This window comes from Aspergillus piperis (assembly GCF_003184755.1).
Source record: "Aspergillus piperis CBS 112811 unplaced genomic scaffold BO85scaffold_2, whole genome shotgun sequence".
Taxonomy (NCBI): domain Eukaryota; kingdom Fungi; phylum Ascomycota; class Eurotiomycetes; order Eurotiales; family Aspergillaceae; genus Aspergillus; species Aspergillus piperis.
In genome coordinates, this window is record NW_020291592.1 from 1,997,752 (window position 1) to 2,020,632 (window position 22,881).

The following is a 22,881-nucleotide window of genomic DNA, read 5'->3' on the forward strand; positions in this document are numbered from 1 at the left end:
TCTTTCTTTTTGTTGTTTGCTTTTTCTCTTTTACTTCAAGTGTCAATCTTTTCCTACTTTGAGAGCGGGAGAAATGCGCCGTTCACACCTTTAGTACCGGCATGACGTGGGTAAAGCCAGTCGGGAAACAAATCCGCGCAGCTCGCGAAACAAACTTGCATATACCTGGCGTTCACGTGTTTGTGGGGTTCAACTGGGAAACTCATGTCCAGTTTCAGTCCGATTCCCTATCGTCCCACCCTTACACTTCTTTTCTTCTTCGTCATCTTTTGACTCTCTCTGCCTCACCTGCTCCGAATGATTGTGCATAAATATGGTTCAGGTTGTCATTTGGCTGTGGTTACTTTGACTCTTGTGATCGAATATAGTCACTTCCGTTGCTCGCTTTCTTTGATGCCTCGATTTTTATACTCCTATACTCGGAGCATGACCAGGATCGAATATATATATATATATATGACTGATTTGTAGGATTCTTACTTTTGACTGAGGGAATGCACCTACCAAAGCAATAACAGAGAATCCAATATTACAAAAAGTGACACAAATATATGTACTGTCTCTGAAGTGTCTTAGGATCAATATTGCAATCGGCACATACATCATTGTCTTCATTTCACACGTGGTTCAGGATCAAAATACCCACTGCGAATACTAGTACTAACATGACAAAAACCTATATTTTCAAATACTAACCCATTGAACCCTTAGTCTAACCCAATGATGGTGCAATAATAGGGCATACTACTATCGGGACTTCTTCCAAACCAACCACTAATGCTCCTAATGCATGTTTAATGTTTGTCCTACTAACTGACGGTAGTAATATATAACTCAGTTAATTGTCGGAATCACTAGCATCAGGAATCTCCCAAAAGATTTTCGTGCATGCGGATAGCAAGTAGTAGTACTTTCGTTGAAGTTGCTGAACTGCCATAGCTCGAACAGTCTACTACTCGAGAGGACATTAGAGTGAGATACCGCATTGTTTTTCAGTACTGACTTCATAAGTATGATTTTGAATGCTAATTTACAGGGTAGTAGTATAATATAGAAAAAGGTGGTAAATACTAGAAAACACAAAGCATCGCTGAACCCATGATTCACAGAACCGATATACCAAATCAGATCAAAGCAATAAGAACAACCCTCCCTAAGTAACCGTTATACTCACGATCTTAATATCCTGTTCCGGCTTCTCCTTGAACGTCTTGGTATTCTCAATCTTATGCACGACATCCAGGCCCTGCACTGCACGGCCAAACACCGTATGTTTCCCATCCAACCAGGGCGTCTTCTCCGTCGTGATGAAGAACTGACTTCCGTTGGTGTTGGGGCCCGCATTGGCCATGGACAACGTATACGGTTTATCGTGTTTCAGACTGGAGAATTCGTCCTCGAACTCGCCGCCCCAGATGGATTCACCGCCTGTGCCGTCCCCGAGCGGGTCACCACCCTGGATCATGAACTTGCGGATGACACGGTGGAAGATGGTGTTGTTGTAGTAGCCGTTGCGGGCATGAGTGGTAAAGTTCTCGACGGCTTTAGGAGCAGCGGAGGGGTAGAGGCGGAGGTGGATGTCGCCCATGGTGGTGTGCAGGATGGCGGAGGTGCCCAGCTCGGCGGCCTTCGGAGCGGCGGCTTCACGGCCGGAGGCGGCTTCGCGCGGCCGTTCGTTTTGAATGTCGCGGTTTGATTTGGAGATTTCGGTGTCGTTCGTGAAGAGGTAGAAGCGGACCTTGGCGAAACCTGTGCTGACGAGGATCGGATCGCGTTCTTCGGCTTCTTGGAGGAGTGGGTTGGCACTGGCGGCCATGGATACGGTCACGACGCCCTTCTTTTGCGGTTGGCCTTGGTACATGGCGAGGTTGAGGGAGCGGAAGGGCTCCTCTTTGGCGTAGACGCGGACGACGCGGTTGGTGTAGGTGTTGATGCATTTGATGCCGTAGAGGGAGCCGTAGAGGATGAAGTGGCCGGATTCGTCGAAGAGGACGTTGATCTTGGGCTTGGTGATGGGGTTTTCGAGTTCCCGTTCTACGGCAAGTCGGCGGCCGAATTCGAGCTCGTCGAGCTGGTAGATAGCTGTGCCAGCTTGTTGCATTGCAGTGATTGTGGTCAGCGATTCGTCGTACTTGCGGTAGAGCTTGCCCGTGGCGAAGTCGAAGACGCGGACTTGACGGTCTGGGAAGGAGACGGCCGCGAATTGTTGGCCGGACGGGGAGATGCACAGCGATGCTGGGACCGACTTGGCCTTTCGGAACTCGAAGAGGTTGGTAGAGGACTTGAGCTCGAAGACATTGTCGGGCTTCTCGAAGGAGCCGTCGCCCGCTCGCCAGTACTCAATCATGCCGGTGTCGTCGGCGGAGATGACACAATCGTAGGCGTCGTTGAAGGCAATGGCGGCCACGGGACTGCGGTGGATCGATTTGACGGTGTGCAGAGGGGTCTGGTTTTCACCACGGCCATCGAAGACCTGGATCATGCTGCTTTCTTCGTCTGTGACGGCCAGCAAAGGCAGTGAGGCGCCCCGACGATGGACCCAGCATACGCAACGCGGAGTGAATTCGAGGGTGAGCATGGCAAGAAGGTCTGCAATAGGGTTAGTATACCCGGTCGCGGCAACATCAAAGAGTTTATATGCATACCAAAGGTGATCACATCAAAGATCTTGACCGTCTTGTCTGCTCCGGTCGTCGCAAAGCTTCTTCCATCGGCGCTGACGCTGACGCTCTTGATCTCCGAGGTGTGAGCGCGAAACTCCTTCACGAACTCGACACCGACTGCCATCTTCTTCCAAAACTTGACAAAGCCATCAATGGACGAGGTTATGAGGAAATCGGTATGCGGAGTCACGGTGACGAAGGACAATTGGTCCTTGTGCATTAGAGACTTGGAGTACCGCGGCGATGCGGGCAGCGCGTTTACGTAGACCTTCTCGAAAGGGAGCTTGCGACGCTTCTTTTTCGGTGCATCAGCGGAAGGGAGGGCCGGTCCGAAGTCATCGTCGGAAGATGAGTCGTCTCCTAGAAGAGCTGGTCAGTAGCTATTCAACTGCGCATCTTCTCTTCATGGTAGCTCGCAGGACCTGGTCCGACAATCGGGGACGTACCATTCTCGTCGCTGCCATCCACGGCGGAATGGGGGCGCTTGTTGGTCGCCAGCTTTTGTTCCTCCTCTGCAGGCATTTTGAAAAGAAATAAAGGCAATTTAATAGTAAATAAAGGGATGAGCAAGACAGCAGCGCTGGTCAAGAAGCGATGGAGGAGCAAGGCCGGGCGGTCTGCCACCGCCGGCGGAGCTCGGGCCACATCGCGAACTTTTCTGGTTGTCCCGCATTGGTTGGCCTCGCCGTCTCTGAGTCCTCACCGTCCAGGAGAAGCATCCCCCCCTGAGCTGCCAGTCTTTTTCCCCGACGGTAGCCCATCCTTTTATCCACATTCAGTCACTATGGTATGTTGTTCATGATGCCCTTGCCCTTTTTACGTCGCTTTTATGTAAATACTGACCGCCCCTCAAGGCGTCCTTCGCCAATCCCACGCAGATCTTTGCGGACGATGTCATCGAAGAGAAGGGTGAGAATGCTCGTTTGTCCGCCTTCGTCGGTGCCATCGCCGTCGGAGACCTGGTGAAGAGCACCCTTGGTCCCAAGGGAATGGACAAGATCCTCCAGTCAGCGTATGTGGGATAACCCGTGAAGCTAAGCGGGGTTGCACCCCACGAGCAGCACACTGATGTTATGGCTGATCTAGGTCGACCGGAGATATCCTCGTTACGAATGACGGTGCTACGATTCTCAAGTCCATTGCTCTCGACAACGCTGCGGCCAAGGTTCTGGTCAACATCTCGAAGGTGCAGGATGACGAAGTCGGTGACGGCACCACCTCCGTGACCGTGTTGGCTGCGGAGTTGCTGCGGGAGGCTGAGAAGCTCGTGAACCGCAAGATCCACCCCCAGACCATCATCGAGGGATACCGGATAGCTAGCAAGGCGGCTCTGGAGGCTTTGGAGAAGGCGGCTGTTGACCGTAGTGCCGATATGGAGTCGTTCCGCAAAGACCTCCATGCCATCGCTCGTACCACCCTTAGTTCGAAGGTCCTGGCCCAGGACCGTGATCAGTTCGCTGCCCTCGCTTGTGATGCTGTCCTCCGTCTCCGTGGGTCGACCGACCTGAGCCACATCCAGATCATCAAGAAGGCCGGTGGCAAGCTTAGCGACTCCTACCTCGACGAGGGTTTCATCCTCGACAAGAAGATCGGTGTGAACCAGCCCAAGCGCCTGGAGAACGCCAAGATTCTGGTCGCCAACACGGCCATGGACACAGACAAGGTGAAGATCTTTGGTGCACGGGTGAAGGTCGAGTCGACAGGCAAGCTGGCGGATCTCGAGAAGGCGGAGCGCGAGAAGATGAAGGCCAAGGTTGAGCGGATCAAGGCCCACGGAATCAACTGCTTCGTCAACCGTCAACTCATCTACAACTGGCCCGAACAGCTGTTCACCGAGGCTGGCATCATGTCCATCGAGCACGCCGACTTCGATGGTGTTGAGCGCTTGGCCCTGGTCACTGGCGGTGAGATCGCCTCGACATTCGACCACCCCGAACAGGTCAAGCTGGGTCAGTGCGACGTTATCGAGGAGGTCATCATTGGCGAGGATACGCTCATCAAGTTCTCTGGCGTGGCTGCCGGTCAGGCATGCACCATTGTGCTCCGTGGTGCCACGGAGCAGCTGCTCGACGAAGCCGAGCGCTCTCTCCACGACGCTCTGGCCGTGCTCTCCCAGACTGTCAAGGACCCCCGGGTGACCCTGGGTGGTGGCTGTGCCGAGATGGTGATGTCCAAGGCCGTTGAGCAGGCCGCTCAGAACACGACCGGCAAGAAGCAGCTGGCCGTGGACGCGTTTGCGTACGCTCTCAAGCAGCTCCCTACCATCCTGGCGGACAACGCTGGTCTGGACTCCAGCGACCTGGTGACGCGACTACGACAGGCGATCAACAACGGCATGACCAGCTCCGGACTGGATCTGCTCACCCCGGGCGGTGGCATTGCTGACATGCGCGAGTTGGGTGTTGTGGAGAGCTACAAGCTGAAGAAGGCGGTGGTGTCCTCCGCGTCGGAGGCTGCAGAGGTAAGATGCTTTCCCCGAAATCATCTAGCAAAGTCGATTATATTGAAACTAACATCTCGCAGCTTCTCCTGCGTGTCGACAACATCATCCGGGCTGCGCCCCGTAGACGTGAGCGTATGTAAGGGACGAGGGAGATGTCAAGTAAATATCCAATATCCAATCTTATGTGAGCGTGGAAAATAATGTGAACTTGATTTGAACCCGCCAGAGATGATTTAGGTGGATGTCATCCACTATGTGCTCTATAGGGAGCGTAATTACCATGCTATAGACCTTTCGATGAAAAAAAAAGCATCTGACGAATGATTTGGGAACATGCTTATGTTTCTTTTTTCTTTTACGTAGGCGATTGCACTCGTACTGCCTCTCGCTGCCTTCACGTCATGATCAGGTATGATCTGCTTACCATCGATTGGGGGCTGCGTAAGAGTGTCCATGAACCTACGCTGTGTAGTAATTGCAGCACTCTGATCATCACAGACACGGGAGTTTAGAGCTGGTGCGATGTGGGTCAAAGGAGTGTTCCTGCCGCCGACCTGCCATCATTTGATGTGGTACAACATATGCCCTCAAGTATGACGAACTCATGTTTATCCCAGCTCTTCCTTCAGATACAGGGACAAGGCACCCCTCGAGTAGCAGTAGGCAGAAACAAAATGGAAGTACGACAGCACCAGTCGAAATTACTACAACTACTAGTACTCTACTATTTTAGACGAAATAGATATCCTGTAGGTAAATAGCCCCAAATGTACGAGGGCATGGAAAATTGCAGCCGCAGCCGGCCATTGTGTCAATTACTAACTAAACAATTAGTTAGTTTAACGATGATGGCTGTGTTAGAGCAGCATCTGCGCCAAGGATGATAAGCGGTGGAGGATCCAGAATCGAAAGTGGTTGTGGTTGTGGTTGTGCGCACCGAAAATTTCCTGGCCGATCATTTCCAGCAGCCAAGACTGACACGGGCGATTTCCTATATTTAGTGAGCGTTTTTAATGTTGTGGGGGAGGGACAGCCTGACTGTGAGTTACTACTTATTTCTCCGAATATGTGCATTTGAGACAAGGGGGTGTGGTGGTCGGTCGCATGACTTATTTAGTAATATCTGTCATTAACAATATTTACATATAGTTTTATCACTCATATACTGTCCTGTCTATAATGATATAGTGCTGCTTCTGTCTCCTGCAATGATAATGATTATTATTCTGTTAGCGTCCAGTGAAGTATTCCGCGGGGCGATCGATGGGGCACGCCCCCGCAAGAACGGGCCAGTCAGGATGCCCCGCGGCCAGCCATTGCGCGTTCGGCGGCCCCCCAAGGCACCACAAGCAACTGCTGGACCCTGAAGCTAAAGCCCCAAAGTTTAGTAACTCCAGTTCCCAGGGTCCAACAGACAGTGCGCCGGACTAAGCTAGTATTTAGTAGTTCTTCGGGTCCCTGAACATGGGATGGACGGAATACGACCCCATGGCTCATAGCGGAAGGGGTTACGATCCACTGCTACTACCTTTCGTGATTTTATTACCACCCTCCCACTCCGGTACCACCTGATGCCGTCACTGCAGTCTCACCACTACAAGCTGGTCCTGTACCACTCGTTCTTCTTCTCCCATCGTCTGTCATGTTAACTGCTTTGACTGGTCTAGTCAAGATCTCTCAAGCTCTGTCAGCACTTGCTTAGATTCTTTTCGCTCGTTTGGATCCCCAGTCGCAAGGCTGGACGTGATTGATCCCCTCATTCCACTCCCTCCCCCTCCCTTCCGCATTCCGCTCACCACGTTCCGTCTTCGTCAACGGAGATTTTTCCCATCACTTCATCCGCGTCTTGATGCTGCGGTCTTCTTCGTCCTTCACTTGAAGTTTCGCATTTGTGTCTATTGACGATGGTTGTGCCCGGCTGGATATGGGCGGTCTTTCTGACCATATTTGTCTTCTTTCAGAGAACAGTGACTGCTCTGCAGCTGGACATTAACGATGAACGTAAGTAGTCTGTTTTGTGCAGGATGCACCCTGGTGCAGAATCTGATCATTGCGCAACGATAGAATCCATCAAAGATGCCGCCAGAACAACGGCCTTCAACATGATGAGCTATTATCATGGCAACGAATCGGGTCAAACACCAGGAAAGCTGCCCGATACCTGGTGGGAAGGTGGTGCTATGTTCATGACATTGATTCAGTATTGGTATTGGACTGGCGACTCCTCTTACAATGAAGTCACCACGCAGGGTATGCTCTGGCAGAAGGGCGACAATGACTACTTCCCAGCCAACGATAGTAATTATCTGGGTAATGATGATCAAGTCTTTTGGGGCCTCGCTGCCATGACGGCTGCAGAACTGAACTATCCCGAACAAGATGGTCAGCCGTCGTGGCTGTCGCTCGCCCAAGGTGTCTTCAATACTCAAGTCCCCCGATGGGATACTTCCAGCTGCCAGGGTGGACTGCGTTGGCAGATTTGGCCCTACCAGGCTGGTTATACCACCAAGAACGCCATCTCGAACGGGGGTCTGTTTCAGTTAGCCGCTCGTCTGGGACGTTACACCAATAATGATACATACACTGACTGGGCGGAAAAGATCTGGGACTGGAGTGCAACAACGCCTCTGCTGCAGACGGAAGACTGGTACATTGCCGACACGACCACTACAGAGGCAAACTGTAAGGATCACGGTGATATACAATGGACGTATAATTATGGAACCTACCTCAGCGGCGCCGCATACATGTACAATCTGGTCAGTGCCATTGCCTTGGATCTCTGCTTCGATCTTATCTTCGATCAATGCTAATTGATTCTAGACAAACGGCGCCGACAAATGGAAGAAAGGTCTCGACGGTCTGCTGGCAAGTACCTTCTCAAGGTTCTTCCCGAAGGAGTACGGCAGTAATGTTATGTCCGAGGTTTCCTGCGAGCCTAACATGATGTGCGATCGGAATCAGGACTGCTTCAAGGGTTTCTTATCCTCCTGGCTTACCTTTACTACAACCATTGCGCCCTATACTAGCGATCAGATTATTCCGAAGATCCAGCAATCTGCCCTGGCAGCGGCGAAGCAATGCTCGGGAGGCGACTCCGGTACCCAGTGCGGGCGCCGGTGGTACCAAGCGCAGTGGGATGGCGAGACATCGCTTGAGACTGATATGAGTGCTTTAAGTGTTTTCTCGTCAAATATGATCACGCATCGGCAAAGCCAAGGTGGCCAATCCCAGGGACCATTGACATCGGACACTGGCGGTACCAGTCAAAGCAACCCTAATGCAGGAACCGGTCCAAAGGATGCACCTAATAAGCTGCCCGATATTACAACCGGAGATCGTGCAGGGGCCTCTATCCTGACCGTCCTCTTTGTCGGCGGCTGGGCTGGTGCTATTACCTGGCTGGTCTATGGAGGTTGAGCGACATTCGAGATCTTCACTTTTCACTATGTACATAATCTGCTTCATTGAGGCAGAGACGGCTCTGTCGCTGTTTCTCTTTTCTCTGCGATTTGCTGGTTTGGGTCTTCTTTTGGGTTTCGCTTATTGCGCATCGCGGCCATGTATTAAGATTTGTGAAGTGTCTTGGAGTTTTTGGCTTGGAGGGATATTGGAGTTGTGGTGTTTGGAGCGACTCGAGCTCACAGCCGGAGGACTCGACTTTAGGATAGCTATTGAATAACAGACATGCTTCTAGCTTTGGCTTTGCGTTTTATATGAGACGAAATCCGTCTCACCGAGCGATAGCAATTTTTCACGCCAATGTAAATCGACGCGACCCCAAATTGACTCGTCAATCTGCTCTCTACAGCCTATAACTATAGCATTTCCCAATCCGGTTAAGACCAGCCACGCCGCCCTAATCTGGAAAGCGGTCAGACGCGCTGCAGGCTCCACGGCGGGCGAGCCAATAAGGCGGTGTTGAGGCGACAATATTCATCAGATAGAGCGATAGATTCACTTCTTCTGGCAGCAGCAGGAAGGGGACCACAAAACACCTGTCAATCCCCTGGCCCATGGTCCAAGGTCGGTGTTACTCGCTGACACTTACCGTCCCGCCATTCAATTCCACCTTCTCACCTCCAGACCTCCCTCTACAGCTTCATCTCCCTTCCCCATCCATCCCGCCATCCAAATACGATTTATCATATAACTGATCACTACACCACGCTCTACTTGCTGCACGGATAATGCTCATTGCAGCTTCCCCTGCTGCTGCTACTTCAACCGTTTGACACACACCGATTGCGCGCATCCTATCCTTCCTCCGCCGATATGGTCTTCCTACGTCTTCGAGTCAAGGTCTACCCGCGCGAGCAGGTTGCGCCTACGCCATCCTTCTCCTTCCGCTCGATCCTCGGTGATCGCGATCGCGATCGCGATGACGCCAGCCGCAGTGCTAATGGCTCGGGCGGTGGTAAACCCGTGGCATTTCTGCTTGTGCTTGAGAAACCCGAGGAGATTACGCTGGGCGGACTTGCTGGGTTGATTCAGGATAAGTGGAGGAAGTTGAGACCTAATGCGGAGTAAGTGCATGACTCTCTGGCTTGTCTACTCTGTCGTGCTTGGGATGAGTTACGTGTACTACAGACGGATTGGCTAAATCGCGTCATGTTAGACCTCTGGACATTAAGAAACTCCTCGACGACGATCATGAATCTGATGACCTCGATGCCGATATGACTGTCGCGGAAGTGTTTGTCGATAACGGTAGAGCACGCCAAGATATGTCCGACCAGCGCGGTACCGTTCGTGTGATACAGAAGCCTGGTCAATATGCCCCTGTGCGGTTCCCCTCCGTCACTCAGGACTGGGATGCCGCTGCGCAGAACTTTGAGCGCCAGATCCAGGTCAAGAAGGAGGCTGTTAAGAAAGCGATGGATCAGATACCGACCATCCATGAAGAGGAGGGTAATGAGTATTCAAATGCTGGCTCTGCTAGTGCACGGTCGTCTGCGTGGAGTCCCTATGAGAACCGTCGGTCAGAAATCCCCGTTTCGTCTGTCGAAAAGGATGAGGTTCCAGGCTCGCCTGCGCCTTGGGAGAAGAAGTCGGTACTGCATGAAGAGGATTCTCAGAACCAGATTGGCAGCAGTATTGCAGCTACACCTTTGCATAAGCGTATGCAGAGCCAGGAGTTAGGGGATTCCCCGTCGCATACCCCGACGCCTGAAGAGCGCCCTGCATCTAGACACAGTTCCTCGCAAGGTTCTGCGAAACAGCAGGCGAAGGAGACAACGGAAGGGCAAGCTAATGGCTCGCATGAAATGGAAAGTATTGATGGATCTCTGTCGCCGTTGAGTACTCGGAAACCACTCCAACGTCGACAGATACCTGAAACCCAGCCGCCAGCCCCGGTCGTTAATGTTGACAGTGAGAGCGAGAGCGAGAGCGAGAGTGAGAGTGAAGATGAGACAGGAGACGAAAATGACGAGAACTTGGCTCCCCCATCTGCTCAGAAGAACAAGCTCCAGAACGGCGATGTCGATATGCACGATACGGTGGGTTCTACGCAGGAACAGCCGCAGTCCAGCTCGCGCAAGAGGAAATTGAGCCAGGACGACTTCGAACCGAGCAAGGAGCCCCGCCTTTCTGAGCCAGGAAGCACACATGATACCCCCAAGGGCAACAAGCACGGCACGGTGACAGTTGAGGTGAGTCCGTATACTCCGAGCAAGCGCGCGCGAACCCCATCAATTGGATTTAGCCCCCGCCGAAGCTTTTTAATGCGTGCCCCATCCGCGCCCCCAAACCATGGTCTAGGCTTGGGAATCACAAAAAGCCCTCCTAACAACCGACTTACACGCTGTTTAACCCAGGACTCGGCCATCCCCCAGCCCAACTTTTTGGCCTCTAATGGTACCCCGGAGATCCCCAGCAGCGCCCCTACTATTCGCCGTGGCTCAGTATCGCTTGCTCCATACTCGACGCCGTCGAAGGCCCAGGCTCCCCTTGACAAAGTCAAAAACCTGCACTCGGCCTTGCGCAAGAGTTCCCCAGCTGAACGACCATCCGAGCGCCGATCAGTATCGTTCGCCGAATCCGACGAGGTAGTATTTGCTGGGTCTCAACCAGTGCCAAAGTCGAACCCTCAGAGTACCCCGAAAGCTCACGCCAAGGGTTCAGACGCCAGCCGGAGGACGCCCGATCCAAGCTCTATGGTCTTCCCTGCTTCGGTGCCCAAAGAGCGGCTGGACCAGCTCTTGGAAGAAGCAAACCGGAAAATCGAGCAGGATAAGCAATACGAAGAGGGGTTGCAGGCTAAACTCCAGGCCGCGCGCGAGCAGAAAGCCGGTGCTGCGTATATTCGCAAGCTACAGGAACTGTCGGATGCATGGACAGCTCTCAAGAAGGCCGAAAAGCACCAGAAGACGAAAACGGTAGCTCAGCGGAAGTTCGACTCGCTTCAGAAAGAGGTCGACAAGCTTGAAGCTGCGCAGAAATTAAAACCAGCTTCTGCTACACCGCAGAAGAAACAGCAGTCTACGACACCTAGCTCTCAGCCCGCTGATGCCGCCAAATTGCCGGCGCCGCATGACACGAAAGCTGCGAATGGCACCACATCTCCAGCTTCGGCAAGCCGTGCTCAGCCTCAGAAGACTTCTCCTATGCAAATGCGGACCAGGTCAGCTAGCAAGGTGGACGCTTCCCCGAGGATTGCCAGCGAGCCTCAGAGCTCTCTTGTTTCAGATAACCTGGACCTGCCGCCTATGAGCAGAACGGTTCACAGAGCCGGCTCTTCCAAACCAGACGGAACACCAGCCCGTGCAAGTACGGTAAAATCGCCCGAGAAGACTTCTAAGCCGTCCCCGCAGGCACCAATCGAGCTGTCGTCTGATTCAGAGGAGTCCGAGGAGTCCGAATCGGAATCGGAGTCGGAGTCGGAGTCCGAGGAGGAAGAAGAAGAAGAGAAGAAGCCTGCGATCCGTCAAACAGCCTCTTCACCAGTGAAAGGCAACACCGCAACACCCACCCAAGTTCCAGCCTCGCAACCAGCTCCGTCGCAGACATGGGCACGTCCTTCAAGCGCGACGCGCACGACGCGCACGACACTAAAATCATTGATCCAGAACCAGAAGAAGGAGCTGGAAGCGAAAACGCAGCCGAAACGCGCGGCAAACTCGCTGCCACAGAAGCGAAGTGTGTACTCGCCGCCGTCTGACGATGACAGCGATAGTGAAAGCGAGAGCGAGAGTAGCAGCAGCGACAGCGACAGCGATTAAACATATCTTTCTATTCGACTTCTACTTTAACATTTGTTTCTTCCGGGTGGTTGTATCATCATCATCATCATCATCATCAACATTATTGTCAAGCGCACTGTGTTGGCATTTCGGCTTTCTATCTGATATAGCGAGAATACTTTATCTCAGTGATATTTGGACGTGTGCACCTAGCAGCAGCATCTGGCGTGCAGTTATGTATGTATTGCTTAGTTCCAATGAACAATGAACAAGATAGCAGCACTAGTAGTAACAACCAGACTCAAGATCAACTTAAGGCACATTCACCCCATTCTCCTCCCCCTCCCCCACACCCTCATTCTCCCTCCCCATCATCCCCTCCACTTCTTTAACCTCCCAATTCCACCCAAACACATCGTCCACCTCCCCCGTCTGAATCCCCTGCAACAACCCCAACAACCTCCTACACACCGGCCCCCCTTCCCCCTTCCCACCACCACCACCATCCCCACACTCAAACCCCCACCTCTCTCCCCGACTCTTCATCGTAATACTCCTCACAGGAACCAACCCAGCCGCCGTCCCCGCCGCAATCACCTCATCAAACTCCCGTATCTCCTCATACTTGACACTTCTCTTCTCCACCTGATACCCAAGCATCTTCTCCCCGATCTCCAACACCGACGCCGCAGTCACAGAGTCAATCACATTGTCACTATCCGGCTGCACCAGCGTCACACCATTCCCTTCATCATCCCCATCCCCACCATATTTCACCCCGATAAACGCACTCGTCGAAAACTCATCCACCTCGCTCCGCGTCTTACTATCCAAATGCAACGTAATCCCATACCCCTCCTTAGACGCCGCCATACTATGTCTCTGGACGGGCGCATAGTTCCCCCCGGCTTTAGCACTCCCTGTGCCCTTTGGCGCCGTGCGATCGTATTCCTCCAGGATGAGCGCGTCCACCGCGGAGATCCCGTGGTATAGGCCTGTCGGTGTGACGTACACTGCGAATGTGAAGGTCTCGGGCGGCGTGAGGGAGATTTGGGGTGATGAGCCGAACACGAGAGGCCGGATGTAGAGCGCCGAGAGGCCCCCTCCTGTGAGGGCTGGGTTGGTGTAGGGGGGCACGTATTCGGCGTTGGTGGCTACCGCGAGGTTCACGGCGGAGAGGAAGATGGGGGTGGGGATTGGGGGGATCGAGAGGAGGGTGGAGGAGTGGGAGAGGCGGGAGGCGTTGAGGGTTGGGCGGAAGATGGTTATTTTGTTGTTGTTGTTGTTGTTGTTGTTGTTGGAGGAGGAGGAGGTGGTGGTGGTGGTGGCATGGCGAAAGGCTTTTAGGCCTTCGTAGGCTTGTTGGCCGTAGTTTAGTGCTGGGGAGAGTCCGTGGATGGAGAGGTAGGGGGATTTGATTAGTTGGGGGGGTGACCAGGTTTGGGTTTGGGAGTCGTAGGTGGATTCGATGTGGTAGTTTACTGGTATTCAGTCAGGTTTGATTAGTGGGTTGATGGGGGTAGATGGGATGGGATGGATGGGATAGGATATACCGTCGCGCACTTTGAAGCCGATGTTGGTCCAGTCGATGGAGGGGGTCGGGGGTGGGGGGAAGGGGGGCATTTTGGTTGTTTCAATGTATATTCTAGATATGTGGTGAGGGGAAACGGTGTAAAGAGTAGATAAAGGTGATGGAGATAGACTACTGTCAGATATAAGATAGATAGTTGATATACGTAGGTAAAGCAAGGTAGCAAGCGGAATGCAGCGCATGTGGAATGCCGGAATCGCTATTGGACTTCCCCTCTACTTTGTCTGCATCCGTACTGCACCAGAGGAATGTGGTTCCTCGGCTGGATGCAGCAGTCAAGTTAATTCCATCCATGGGTCGCTGTGCAGTGCAGTACATCTCTCCGCATTTCGGCTTTTATCCCCGCAAACTTTAGTATTTGGCTAGTTGGGTGGGTATGGTCCATTAGCAGCATTCTCGAAGGACTCGGAAGGAGAATACGGGATCAGCAAGATCAGCTGTCAGGGTTAGTTATTAGTAACTTGTTCCCTGTCACATGTTAGTAAGACAGTGTATTACTGCAGTGTGAATTTTGACCTGGCGGGGATTTTGAGAGAGCCTGTCTTCCGTCAGCAGGACACGGTCAATGTTACCATTTCAGCCCCCTCCTTCACTGGGAAACTCTCATTATAGCCCAGCACACTAATACTCATGCCAAGCAAAGGGCTATCGAGGGATGCTTACATGACAGGGTTACTGCCCTCATACCTCGTCCGTGCATCTTACGCGAGATATTGCCCTTCTTTGTGTGAAGATCAACCCTAAGTACCTCAGTGACTGAGCCTTGCATAACACAATAACTAGTTAGTGGGTTAATATGGGTGGTGGTTGGAGTTCAAGTCAGGCCGTGGCGATAACACCATCGTTTGTCGGTGTGGTGAGACCCTTTAGTCACAATCGCACCCTTGATAACTAACACCCTTGATAGTACAGAGTAAGTATCCTTGAGATAATGAATCATTCATTCACTTCTGTGATGTACTCTTTCTCCCCTGCCTTACGCAACTAAGTGCTGTCATTCCTTATTTAGCAAGATCTCTGCTGGCATATGCACGGCAAGGTCAGAACAAGTCACATTGTCTGCTGCAGAGTGAAGTGTGAACTGGCTATATTTGGGTCCATCTCGGCCCGCGCAGGAGAATAGTATGGGGCGGGTAGAGTGGATATCGGCCGCGACGGGAAGAACAGAGATCGCTACACTACCAGGGAAGAAAAGACAGCGATCAGCGAGGGAAGTAGAGTAGTAGAATGTGATTGCAATATGGGTGAATACTTTATTGTTCGAGATATATTATTATTTATAAAATACAGTTCAAGTGTTCACTGTGAACAAGGAAAGTAAAGGGATACCCCTGTCTTACTTGTATATTGACTAGCCGTGTCGGGAATCCATCCCCGTCCCGATGCAAAAGTCGCAAACGCGTCAGCTCACGTCACGTGCGCACAGCCTCCCCTCGATGCCCCCAATCCAATCCAATTCATCCATTCTATTCCATCCTATTCATCCGTTCAATGCTGCCTCTCAATCGCCCTTTTGCTCTCCATTCTTCTTCCTGCTGCTTCAGCTCCTCCCACGCGGATCCTTCCAACTGATGACACCCCCCGTGCCATCGGATCCCTCACTTTCCAGTTTCTCTCTCCATCTGGCCCACTGTATTGGAGTCCCTCAGCATGCGGTGGCGGCTGCCTGGCGCCCGGTCGACCCTTCCTGCCAGTGTCGCACTCCTCCTGCTCCCCGTTCTTGTTGCTCCGCAGCAGTGGCATGAACCTCACCATGAGCTCTCCTCCACCGTTTCCGTCCCCCTCCGACCGACCGGTTTCACCTCCGGCGTTGATGCTCCCCCCTCTTTCGACGTGAAATCCAACGATGCGAGCGCCCTAGCAACCCTGGCTCTGGCCGGCTCTGGCCGCGCCGTTCGAGCCCCTCCTGCCCAGGCCAGCAGCTCTTCCGCTGGCCTGGCTCCGCAGCTTCACGCGCGGTCCCTGCAGGACTGGGAGGTTGAGGACTTTGTCCTGCTGGCGACCGTCGACGGTTCCATTCACGCACGCGACCGCAAGACCGGTGCCGCTCGTTGGGCCCTCGAGGTCCCGAGCAGCCCTATGGTCGAAAGTCTCTATCACCGAGCCAACCGCTCTAGCTTCGACCGTGCCCAACCCGAGGACGATTTTATCTGGATCGTCGAGCCGAGTCAGGGCGGAAGTCTCTACATCTACAGCTCGGGGCCGGAGGCCGGCCTCCAGAAATTGGGATTGACTGTGAAGGAACTTGTTGACGAAACGCCTTACTCGGGGACCGACCCGGCTGTTACTTATACGGCACGGAAGGAAACGACCCTTTATACCATTGATGCTCGCACCGGAAACATCATACGAGTCTTTAGCTCTAGAGGCCCAATCTCGTCAGGTCAGGAATGTCGTAAGGTCGATGGTCTGGATGTGGATATGGAGGAATGTGAATCTCCCTCAGGTACTCTAGTACTTGGTCGTGTCGAATACACGGTGGCCATCCAGAACACCGAAACCGGTGATCCGATCTGCACTCTCAAGTACTCGGAGTGGACGGCTAACAACCGGGATATGGACCTCCAGAGCCAGTATCTCCGCACAATGGACCAAAGCCATATTTACAGCATGCATGACGGTGTGGTCCTCGGCTTCGATCATTCCCGGATGGACCGGCCACGATACACCCAGCGATTCTCGAGTCCGGTAGTCCGCGTCTTCGATGTTGCTCGTCCAGTCAGCGCCGACTCATCCAATGACCCTACTCCGCTTATTCTACTCTCGCAGCCTCTGCAGCCCCCTGACCCCGACTACGGTACGCTTGACGATCGTGACGAACGAGTGTTCATTGATTATACTGAGGGCGGTGGCTGGTATGCCATGTCGGAGGCGACCTACCCGCTTGTCACCGGAAGAGCCAAGATGGCCCAATGCTACGAAAAAGACTACCTCCGCCACGGTCAACCCCTGACGAGCTTGACCCCAAGGCAGCAACAAGATGCACTAGCAGGCGTTCATTCTCTGAACGGCCCACGCGTTGTCCGCCGTCACATTCCCAGCATTTCTGGCCCCTCGTCAGCCGATATGTCCAACGATACGCCTCGGGAGTTGATCTATAGCTCGTCCGATCTGGCACTGCCTCCTGCTCTGCGCCATAGCACCATCATACGGAAGGGCTGGGATAATGCCATTGATATTTTCGTGACGCTCTTGCTTCTCTTTTTCGGCACCTTCATCTGGTTCAATTCTCATCACATTCAGGAACTCGCCAAACAGAAGTTGGATCTGAAAAATATCATGGCCTCGTACGGACAGCCGCCCATGTCTACCCCGCCGACCCCAATCGTGGAAGGCCCTCATTTGAAACGCGAGGCCAGCCCTAACCGCATGGCGAATCTGACTGTCGATATGAATGTTTCAGATGAGCAGCCGCAGGGTGGTGATTCGACACCAAGGCCCAAGAAATCCCAAAACTCTCTTGCGCCCGACACAACTCCACGCGTACGCATCCGGGAACCGTCCCAAGGCCCAGATGGCGATGACGATGTGGACGAGCTCAATTTACAAGACGGCGAAAAGCCTAAGAAGAAGGCTCGCCGCGGTCGTCGTGGTGGCAAGAATCATAGGCGGGGTAAGAAGCCGAATAGCGACAGTGAATCGAGAGATCCCGCCGATCGTGTTGTTGAGGAAGTGAATAAGCTCCAACCTCAGTCTCGCTTGGAACCCGATGTACAGCTGACCCGGACGGTGTCGCATGAGATCATGGAAATGGATGGGGTTCTTCAGATCGGCCGTCTCAGGGTGTACACTGACGTGGTCTTGGGACACGGAAGCCACGGGACCGTGGTGTATCGAGGCTCGTTCGATGGACGCGATGTGGCTGTCAAGCGCATGCTGGTAGAATTCTATGATATCGCATCCCATGAAGTTGGCCTGTTGCAAGAAAGTGATGACCATGGCAATGTGATCCGGTACTACTGCCGAGAGCAGGCTGCTGGTTTCCTCTACATTGCTCTGGAGCTGTGCCCGGCCTCTTTGCAGGATGTGGTTGAACGTCCATCGGATTTCCCGCAATTAGTCCAGGGCGGCTTGGATTTGCCTGACGTTCTGCGCCAAATTGTGGCAGGTGTTCGCTATCTCCATTCCCTCAAAATCGTGCACCGCGATCTGAAGCCACAGAATATCCTGGTGGCCATGCCTCGCGGACGTACTGGCTCACGCTCCCTGCGGTTGCTGATTTCGGATTTCGGCTTGTGTAAGAAGCTCGAGGACAACCAAAGCTCCTTCCGCGCGACTACGGCACATGCCGCAGGTACCTCGGGCTGGCGAGCCCCTGAATTGCTGGTAGACGACGACATGAGCCCGGCTATGCAGGGAAGCGAGTCCCAACACACCGAATCTTCAGAACCAGCTGTGGTGGACCCTCAAACCAATCGGCGGGCTACTCGAGCTATCGACATTTTCTCTTTGGGCTGTGTCTTCTATTACGTTCTGACGCGGGGCTGTCATCCGTTTGACAAGAACGGCAAGTTTATGCGTGAGGCCAACATTGTCAAGGGCAACTACAACCTTGATGAGCTGCAGCGCCTAGGCGATTATGCCTACGAGGCTGAAGATCTGATCCAGTCCATGTTGTCGCTCGATCCTCGACGACGGTAAGTCGATTCTCAGTACATGCCATGCTTAGTACTAACTTTTTTAGCCCCGATGCGAGCGCCGTGTTGACGCACCCGTTCTTTTGGCCTCCATCTGACCGTCTCAGCTTCCTCTGCGATGTCTCGGATCACTTTGAATTCGAACCGCGGGATCCTCCTTCGGACGCTCTTCTGTGTCTCGAGTCGGTCGCTCCACGAGTGATGGGCCCGGACATGGATTTCCTGCGACTACTGCCACGGGACTTCAAGGACAATCTCGGCAAGCAGCGCAAATACACGGGATCGAAGATGCTAGATTTGCTGCGAGCCCTCCGGAACAAGCGCAACCATTACAACGATATGCCGGAGCATCTCAAAGCACACATTGGCGGCTTACCGGAAGGGTATCTAAATTTTTGGACTGTGCGATTCCCCAGTCTTCTCATGAGCTGCCACTGGGTCATTGTGGAGTTGCGTTTGACTCGGTCCGACCGCTTCAAGCGCTACTTCACGGCGATCGACTAGGTGGTTGCCAACGTAGACGCTATCTACTTGTATATATGCATATGTAGATGACATGTTACAATTCCATGAGTGATACGAGTCTTCCTTTTCTCTAATCTGAATCGTTGCTGTAGACCTGGATATCTTGATGTATTCTGACTGTGCGCGGGGTGATCACGTGTCTCTAGTCTAGTGACTGGGGAAGCCCTCAGCGATGAGTCATGAAAAGCGCTGATTGGCCCCCGGCGCTTATCTGGAAGCAGCCTAGCGTCCCCGATGTCGCTGGGCGGGGAGTCACAGTCCCAACCAGGTGTGATTCAGACTTGCCTAATTCAGCCAGCCAGTCCCATCGCTGTCCTTTATCAACATCGTCAATTCTTCTTTTCTTCTCTTCCCACCATCCATTCTTCACTACACACACTTCAAAATGAGCGGTAACAAGGCTGTCGCTGAAAACATGCTCTGGGGAGGTCGTTTCACCCGTAAGTACACTGATTACCCCTCAATGCCTCCCATTGGGACGGCGGCTAATGTTCACTTCCGGCTGCAGAGGGCCTCGACCCCCTGATGGTGCAGTACAACATGTCCCTGCCTTATGACCGCATCTTCTGGAAGCAGGACATTGCTGGCTCCATTGCCTTCGCCCGGGCCAACCACAAGAACGGCATCCTGACCGCACACGAGTTCGCTGAAATCGAGCGCGGCTTCAAGCAGATCGCCGAGGAATGGAGCACCAACACCTTCGTCGCCAAGGAGAACGACGAGGACATTCACACTGCCAACGAGCGCCGTTTGTCTGAGATCATCGGCAAGGAAATTGGAGGCAAGCTGCACACCGGCCGGTCCCGTAACGAGCAGATTGCCACGGACATGCGCTTGTGGCTGCGGGATGAATTGCGCAAGCTGGAGAGCTTCCTGTGCGATCTCGTCAAGGTCTCCATTGCCCGTGCGGAGTCTGAACTCGACTACATCATGCCTGGTTACACCCACTTGCAGAAGGCCCAGCCGGTCCGCTGGAGCCACTGGCTCCTGTCGCACGCGACCGCCTTTGCCAGCGAACTCCAGCGTCTGCGGGAGGTCATCAAGCGCGTCAACCGCAGTCCCTTGGGCACTGGTGCCCTTGCCGGAAACCCTTTCCAGATTGACCGTGAGGCCATGGCCAAGGAGCTTGGCTTTGATGGTCTGCTCTACAACTCGATGAACGCTGTGGCCGACCGTGACTTCGCTATGGAGACCATGCAATGGGGCAGCTCCTTCATGCTCAAGATCTCCCGCTGGGCGGAGGATCTGATCATCTACAGCAGCTTGGAGTTTGGCTTTGTCCGGTTGTCCGATGCTTACTCGACCGGCTCGTCGTTGATGCCTCAGAAGAAGAACGCAGGTCAGTGCCACCGATTACTATCACATGCAGACTTATACTGACTTTCTCAAAGACAGCCTGGAGCTTCTGCGTGGTAAGGCCGGTCGTGCCTTTGGCCAGATGGCCGGTCTGATGTGCACCATCAAGGGTCTCCCTACTACATACAACAAGGATCTGCAGGAGAGTGTCGAGCCCCTGCTCGACCACATCAAGACTGTCGGAGACAGCATTCAGATCGCCACCGGCGTCCTCTCCACCCTCACTACTATTCCCGAGAAGATGACCGCCGCGCTGGCGCCGGAGATGCTGGCCACCGAGATTGCCGACTACCTCGTCCGCAAGGGCGTGCCCTTCCGCGAGGGTCACCACATCTCTGGCCGTGTCGTTGCACTGGCCGAGAAGCACAACGTGCCCATGGACACCCTGTCCCTGGAGCAGCTGCAGACCGTGGATGCCCGCTTCGACGAGGGCGTCCAGGCCTGCTTGGACTACGAGCGTGCTGTTGAACTGAAGGATGCCGTTGGTGGCACCAGCCGCCGGGCTGTGCTGGAGCAGACCGGGGTTCTTCGCTCATTGTTGTAGGCGTTTTTATTTCTTCTGGGATGGTTGGTTATGGCAAAAGTTAGCGGGCTCGGGATAGAGATTTGTATGATATCCATAATATTGATCTAGACATGATGATTATAATGCCTTGTCGTACTGTAGATGGAAATATCTTCAGATCTATGTAGTATGTAGTAGAACGACCATCAAGAGAAATGAGAGACGAAGGAAACTGAAGGTTCTTCAGTTGCCTTGGCCTGCCATTATCCACCAGCCAGTTTTCTTCTCCAATGGTATCCAAGCCATATCCTTGGCTTTTTCAAGGACCGTTGCACGAGTCCAGGCTGCTTAATCAAAAGTGAAAGTGACATCCCCTTTCCTTCTGGATTCTTGGTAGCTAGCCTGTAGCCAGTCACTTGTTTCTGGCGGGGGTGAAGTATTGATGAGTCTCATCAAAACTCAGTGCAAGATATACCACCACACATCAGCGCAGTTATGTTGACAGTGAGTGACAGCTCCAGCCGTATTTGTCCCCCAACCTCATTGGCTCTCTTCATAAGTATGAATCCCCTCGGCCTACTTAACATTAACATCCCACAACGCCCTCAAATCCCCCGGTACCCCCCTCCCCAACCCCCCCTTGGCATTCTCATCAACCTGATACACCCTCAACACGCCATCCCCATCATGCACCAACGCACACCTATGCGGCACGCCCCTCACCACCTCAAAAACCATCTCCAACACCCTCACCAACTTCCGTATCTTCTCCTCATTATCCCTCTCCCACTGCTCCAGCCGTCCCTCCTTCTCCATATTCTGCGCCCTTGCCGGCAGAAACGTCCCGTCGGGCTGATACTGCCCCGTACATAGAATCGGGGTGTGGGAGAACCACATCTGCTCGAGATTCTTCGAGTTGTCGAGTCGTTTACTCACTGGCCCGGTTTTGATCTCGATGATTCGGTGGGGGTGGACTAGTGTTCCTGAGTTTATTACTTTGATTCCGGTGGGGGAGTGGTGATTGGTAGTTGCATTGGTACTATTGGTGGAAGTGTGTGGTGGTTTTCCAGGCATACATGCATCCACTTCATACCTCAGTAAGATATGTATCCCGCCGAGGGTATACCGCACCGCTCGGTTATGGATGATGCTTCCGCGAATGTAGCGGGGGTTCCAGGTCGAGGCTTTTTCGAAGGAGTGGCCGTACCCCTGGAATTGGCCGACGAAGTTCGTCTTGCTGCTTGTCCAGAGGGAGAGGAGGACGGTGGAGTGGATTACTTCCACGTCGATTCGGAAGGGCTTTTTGCTCGAGCTGACGAAGCTGAGGAGGAGGCGGAGGTTGCGTCGGTCGGTTATTAGGTCGGTTGTGGTGAGGTTCACTTTGGGTTTGCCGGTAGTGGTGGTGGTGATGGAGATGGCGCGGAGGAGGGGTTCCATGGTGCAGTTGGGGAAGATGAGGCTGTTGGGGTCTAGGATGTATTTTCCTGCGTCGGGGGGGATGTGCATGGGGGTGGTGGGGGGTTTGTAGATGGAGGGGGTTCCTTTGGTTTTATTCAGTATTGGTGGTGGTTTGGGTGATGTTGGGGATGAGGGTAAAGATAGATTGAGGGTGGGGAGAGTGAGGTCTACCTGGAACTACCATGCTCTTTTCCTTCTTGGGGAGGAGGTTATAGGATGTGATTGTTTTCAGGTCTTTCTTGGTGCAGCTGATGTTGGGGTCGGGGTGGATGCTGTCTAAGGGGATTTCCCCGATGGCGAGGAGGAGCCCCTTGAGGAGGGGAGCTTTGGGCATGGTGCTACTTGGTGGTGATTGAGATGTAGTGGTGGTGGTGGGATATAGATGATGTTCGGGAGATGGAGTGAAAGCTCTACACTGGAGATAGAAGTGTAAGGTTAAGGTGTACGCAAGGCTCACTCAATCTGTGATCTGGCCATGTTACCCCGCAGTTCGGGGATACAAAAACAACAACAAATCAT

General features: G+C 53.3%; 8 protein-coding genes across 8 annotated transcripts; 5 read left to right on the forward strand and 3 right to left on the reverse strand.

The window, feature by feature from the left end:
* Positions 1 to 993: 993 nt before the first annotated feature.
* BO85DRAFT_413126 (WD40 repeat domain-containing peptidylprolyl isomerase) lies at positions 994 to 3,234 on the reverse strand. Its single transcript, XM_025657594.1, has 3 exons — positions 3,110 to 3,234; positions 2,646 to 3,023; positions 994 to 2,589 (listed from the first exon to the last, which is right to left on the reverse strand). The coding sequence occupies exons 1-3, from the start codon at positions 3,183 to 3,185 to the stop codon at positions 1,154 to 1,156; spliced, it is 1,890 nt and encodes a 629-aa protein (XP_025520061.1). The 5' UTR covers positions 3,186 to 3,234; the 3' UTR covers positions 994 to 1,153.
* Positions 3,235 to 3,371: 137 nt separating this feature from the next.
* BO85DRAFT_389479 (chaperonin-containing T-complex subunit CCT2) lies at positions 3,372 to 5,442 on the forward strand. The gene is made up of 4 exons (XM_025656746.1): positions 3,372 to 3,450; positions 3,518 to 3,675; positions 3,750 to 5,124; positions 5,187 to 5,442. Exons 1-4 carry the CDS (start codon positions 3,448 to 3,450, stop codon positions 5,244 to 5,246), a joined length of 1,596 nt encoding a protein of 531 aa, XP_025520062.1. The 5' UTR covers positions 3,372 to 3,447; the 3' UTR covers positions 5,247 to 5,442.
* Positions 5,443 to 6,807: 1,365 nt separating this feature from the next.
* On the forward strand, positions 6,808 to 8,652 carry BO85DRAFT_127599 (glycoside hydrolase family 76 protein). The gene is made up of 3 exons (XM_025653958.1): positions 6,808 to 7,107; positions 7,171 to 7,865; positions 7,930 to 8,652. The coding sequence occupies exons 1-3, from the start codon at positions 7,011 to 7,013 to the stop codon at positions 8,524 to 8,526; spliced, it is 1,389 nt and encodes a 462-aa protein (XP_025520063.1). The 5' UTR covers positions 6,808 to 7,010; the 3' UTR covers positions 8,527 to 8,652.
* Positions 8,653 to 9,088: 436 nt separating this feature from the next.
* Positions 9,089 to 12,572, forward strand: BO85DRAFT_445569 (uncharacterized protein). Its single transcript, XM_025659294.1, has 3 exons — positions 9,089 to 9,632; positions 9,725 to 10,760; positions 10,926 to 12,572. Exons 1-3 carry the CDS (start codon positions 9,382 to 9,384, stop codon positions 12,327 to 12,329), a joined length of 2,691 nt encoding a protein of 896 aa, XP_025520064.1. The 5' UTR covers positions 9,089 to 9,381; the 3' UTR covers positions 12,330 to 12,572.
* A 30-nt stretch (positions 12,573 to 12,602) lies between these two features.
* On the reverse strand, positions 12,603 to 14,286 carry BO85DRAFT_474671 (branched-chain amino acid aminotransferase; the record flags this gene model as incomplete). The annotated part of the gene is made up of 2 exons (XM_025662671.1): positions 13,844 to 14,286; positions 12,603 to 13,771 (listed from the first exon to the last, which is right to left on the reverse strand). Exons 1-2 carry the CDS (start codon positions 14,061 to 14,063, stop codon positions 12,603 to 12,605), a joined length of 1,389 nt encoding a protein of 462 aa, XP_025520065.1. The 5' UTR covers positions 14,064 to 14,286.
* Positions 14,287 to 15,373: 1,087 nt separating this feature from the next.
* ireA (bifunctional endoribonuclease/protein kinase IRE1) lies at positions 15,374 to 19,103 on the forward strand. Its single transcript, XM_025656747.1, has 2 exons — positions 15,374 to 18,518; positions 18,566 to 19,103. The coding sequence occupies exons 1-2, from the start codon at positions 15,532 to 15,534 to the stop codon at positions 19,020 to 19,022; spliced, it is 3,444 nt and encodes a 1,147-aa protein (XP_025520066.1). The 5' UTR covers positions 15,374 to 15,531; the 3' UTR covers positions 19,023 to 19,103.
* Positions 19,104 to 19,348: 245 nt separating this feature from the next.
* BO85DRAFT_445572 (argininosuccinate lyase ARG4) lies at positions 19,349 to 21,065 on the forward strand. The gene is made up of 3 exons (XM_025659295.1): positions 19,349 to 19,483; positions 19,552 to 20,382; positions 20,435 to 21,065. The coding sequence occupies exons 1-3, from the start codon at positions 19,429 to 19,431 to the stop codon at positions 20,941 to 20,943; spliced, it is 1,395 nt and encodes a 464-aa protein (XP_025520067.1). The 5' UTR covers positions 19,349 to 19,428; the 3' UTR covers positions 20,944 to 21,065.
* On the reverse strand, positions 20,996 to 22,878 carry BO85DRAFT_516689 (uncharacterized protein). Its single transcript, XM_025664859.1, has 2 exons — positions 22,534 to 22,878; positions 20,996 to 22,445 (listed from the first exon to the last, which is right to left on the reverse strand). The coding sequence occupies exons 1-2, from the start codon at positions 22,694 to 22,696 to the stop codon at positions 21,481 to 21,483; spliced, it is 1,128 nt and encodes a 375-aa protein (XP_025520068.1). The 5' UTR covers positions 22,697 to 22,878; the 3' UTR covers positions 20,996 to 21,480.
* Between the last annotated feature and the right edge of the window lie 3 nt (positions 22,879 to 22,881).

Coding starts and splice junctions, on each gene's coding strand:
- BO85DRAFT_445572 (XM_025659295.1), top strand. CDS start 19,429: ATGAGCGGTAACAAGGCTGTCGCTGAAAACATGCTCTGGGGAGGTCGT. Junction 19,484..19,551: donor CTGGGGAGGTCGTTTCACCC/GTAAGTACACTG, acceptor TTCCGGCTGCAG/AGGGCCTCGACCCCCTGATG. Junction 20,383..20,434: donor GCCTCAGAAGAAGAACGCAG/GTCAGTGCCACC, acceptor ACTTTCTCAAAG/ACAGCCTGGAGCTTCTGCGT.
- ireA (XM_025656747.1), top strand. CDS start 15,532: ATGCGGTGGCGGCTGCCTGGCGCCCGGTCGACCCTTCCTGCCAGTGTC. Junction 18,519..18,565: donor TCGCTCGATCCTCGACGACG/GTAAGTCGATTC, acceptor TAACTTTTTTAG/CCCCGATGCGAGCGCCGTGT.
- BO85DRAFT_445569 (XM_025659294.1), top strand. CDS start 9,382: ATGGTCTTCCTACGTCTTCGAGTCAAGGTCTACCCGCGCGAGCAGGTT. Junction 9,633..9,724: donor AAGTTGAGACCTAATGCGGA/GTAAGTGCATGA, acceptor GCGTCATGTTAG/ACCTCTGGACATTAAGAAAC. Junction 10,761..10,925: donor ACGGCACGGTGACAGTTGAG/GTGAGTCCGTAT, acceptor TGTTTAACCCAG/GACTCGGCCATCCCCCAGCC.
- BO85DRAFT_516689 (XM_025664859.1), bottom strand. CDS start 22,696: ATGCCCAAAGCTCCCCTCCTCAAGGGGCTCCTCCTCGCCATCGGGGAA. Junction 22,446..22,533: donor AAAGAGCATGGTAGTTCCAG/GTAGACCTCACT, acceptor ATAAAACCAAAG/GAACCCCCTCCATCTACAAA.
- BO85DRAFT_413126 (XM_025657594.1), bottom strand. CDS start 3,185: ATGCCTGCAGAGGAGGAACAAAAGCTGGCGACCAACAAGCGCCCCCAT. Junction 3,024..3,109: donor GGATGGCAGCGACGAGAATG/GTACGTCCCCGA, acceptor CAGCTCTTCTAG/GAGACGACTCATCTTCCGAC. Junction 2,590..2,645: donor CTTTGATGTGATCACCTTTG/GTATGCATATAA, acceptor ACCCTATTGCAG/ACCTTCTTGCCATGCTCACC.
- BO85DRAFT_389479 (XM_025656746.1), top strand. Junction 3,676..3,749: donor GACAAGATCCTCCAGTCAGC/GTATGTGGGATA, acceptor TGGCTGATCTAG/GTCGACCGGAGATATCCTCG. Junction 5,125..5,186: donor CCGCGTCGGAGGCTGCAGAG/GTAAGATGCTTT, acceptor AACATCTCGCAG/CTTCTCCTGCGTGTCGACAA.
- BO85DRAFT_127599 (XM_025653958.1), top strand. CDS start 7,011: ATGGTTGTGCCCGGCTGGATATGGGCGGTCTTTCTGACCATATTTGTC. Junction 7,108..7,170: donor GCTGGACATTAACGATGAAC/GTAAGTAGTCTG, acceptor GCGCAACGATAG/AATCCATCAAAGATGCCGCC. Junction 7,866..7,929: donor CCGCATACATGTACAATCTG/GTCAGTGCCATT, acceptor AATTGATTCTAG/ACAAACGGCGCCGACAAATG.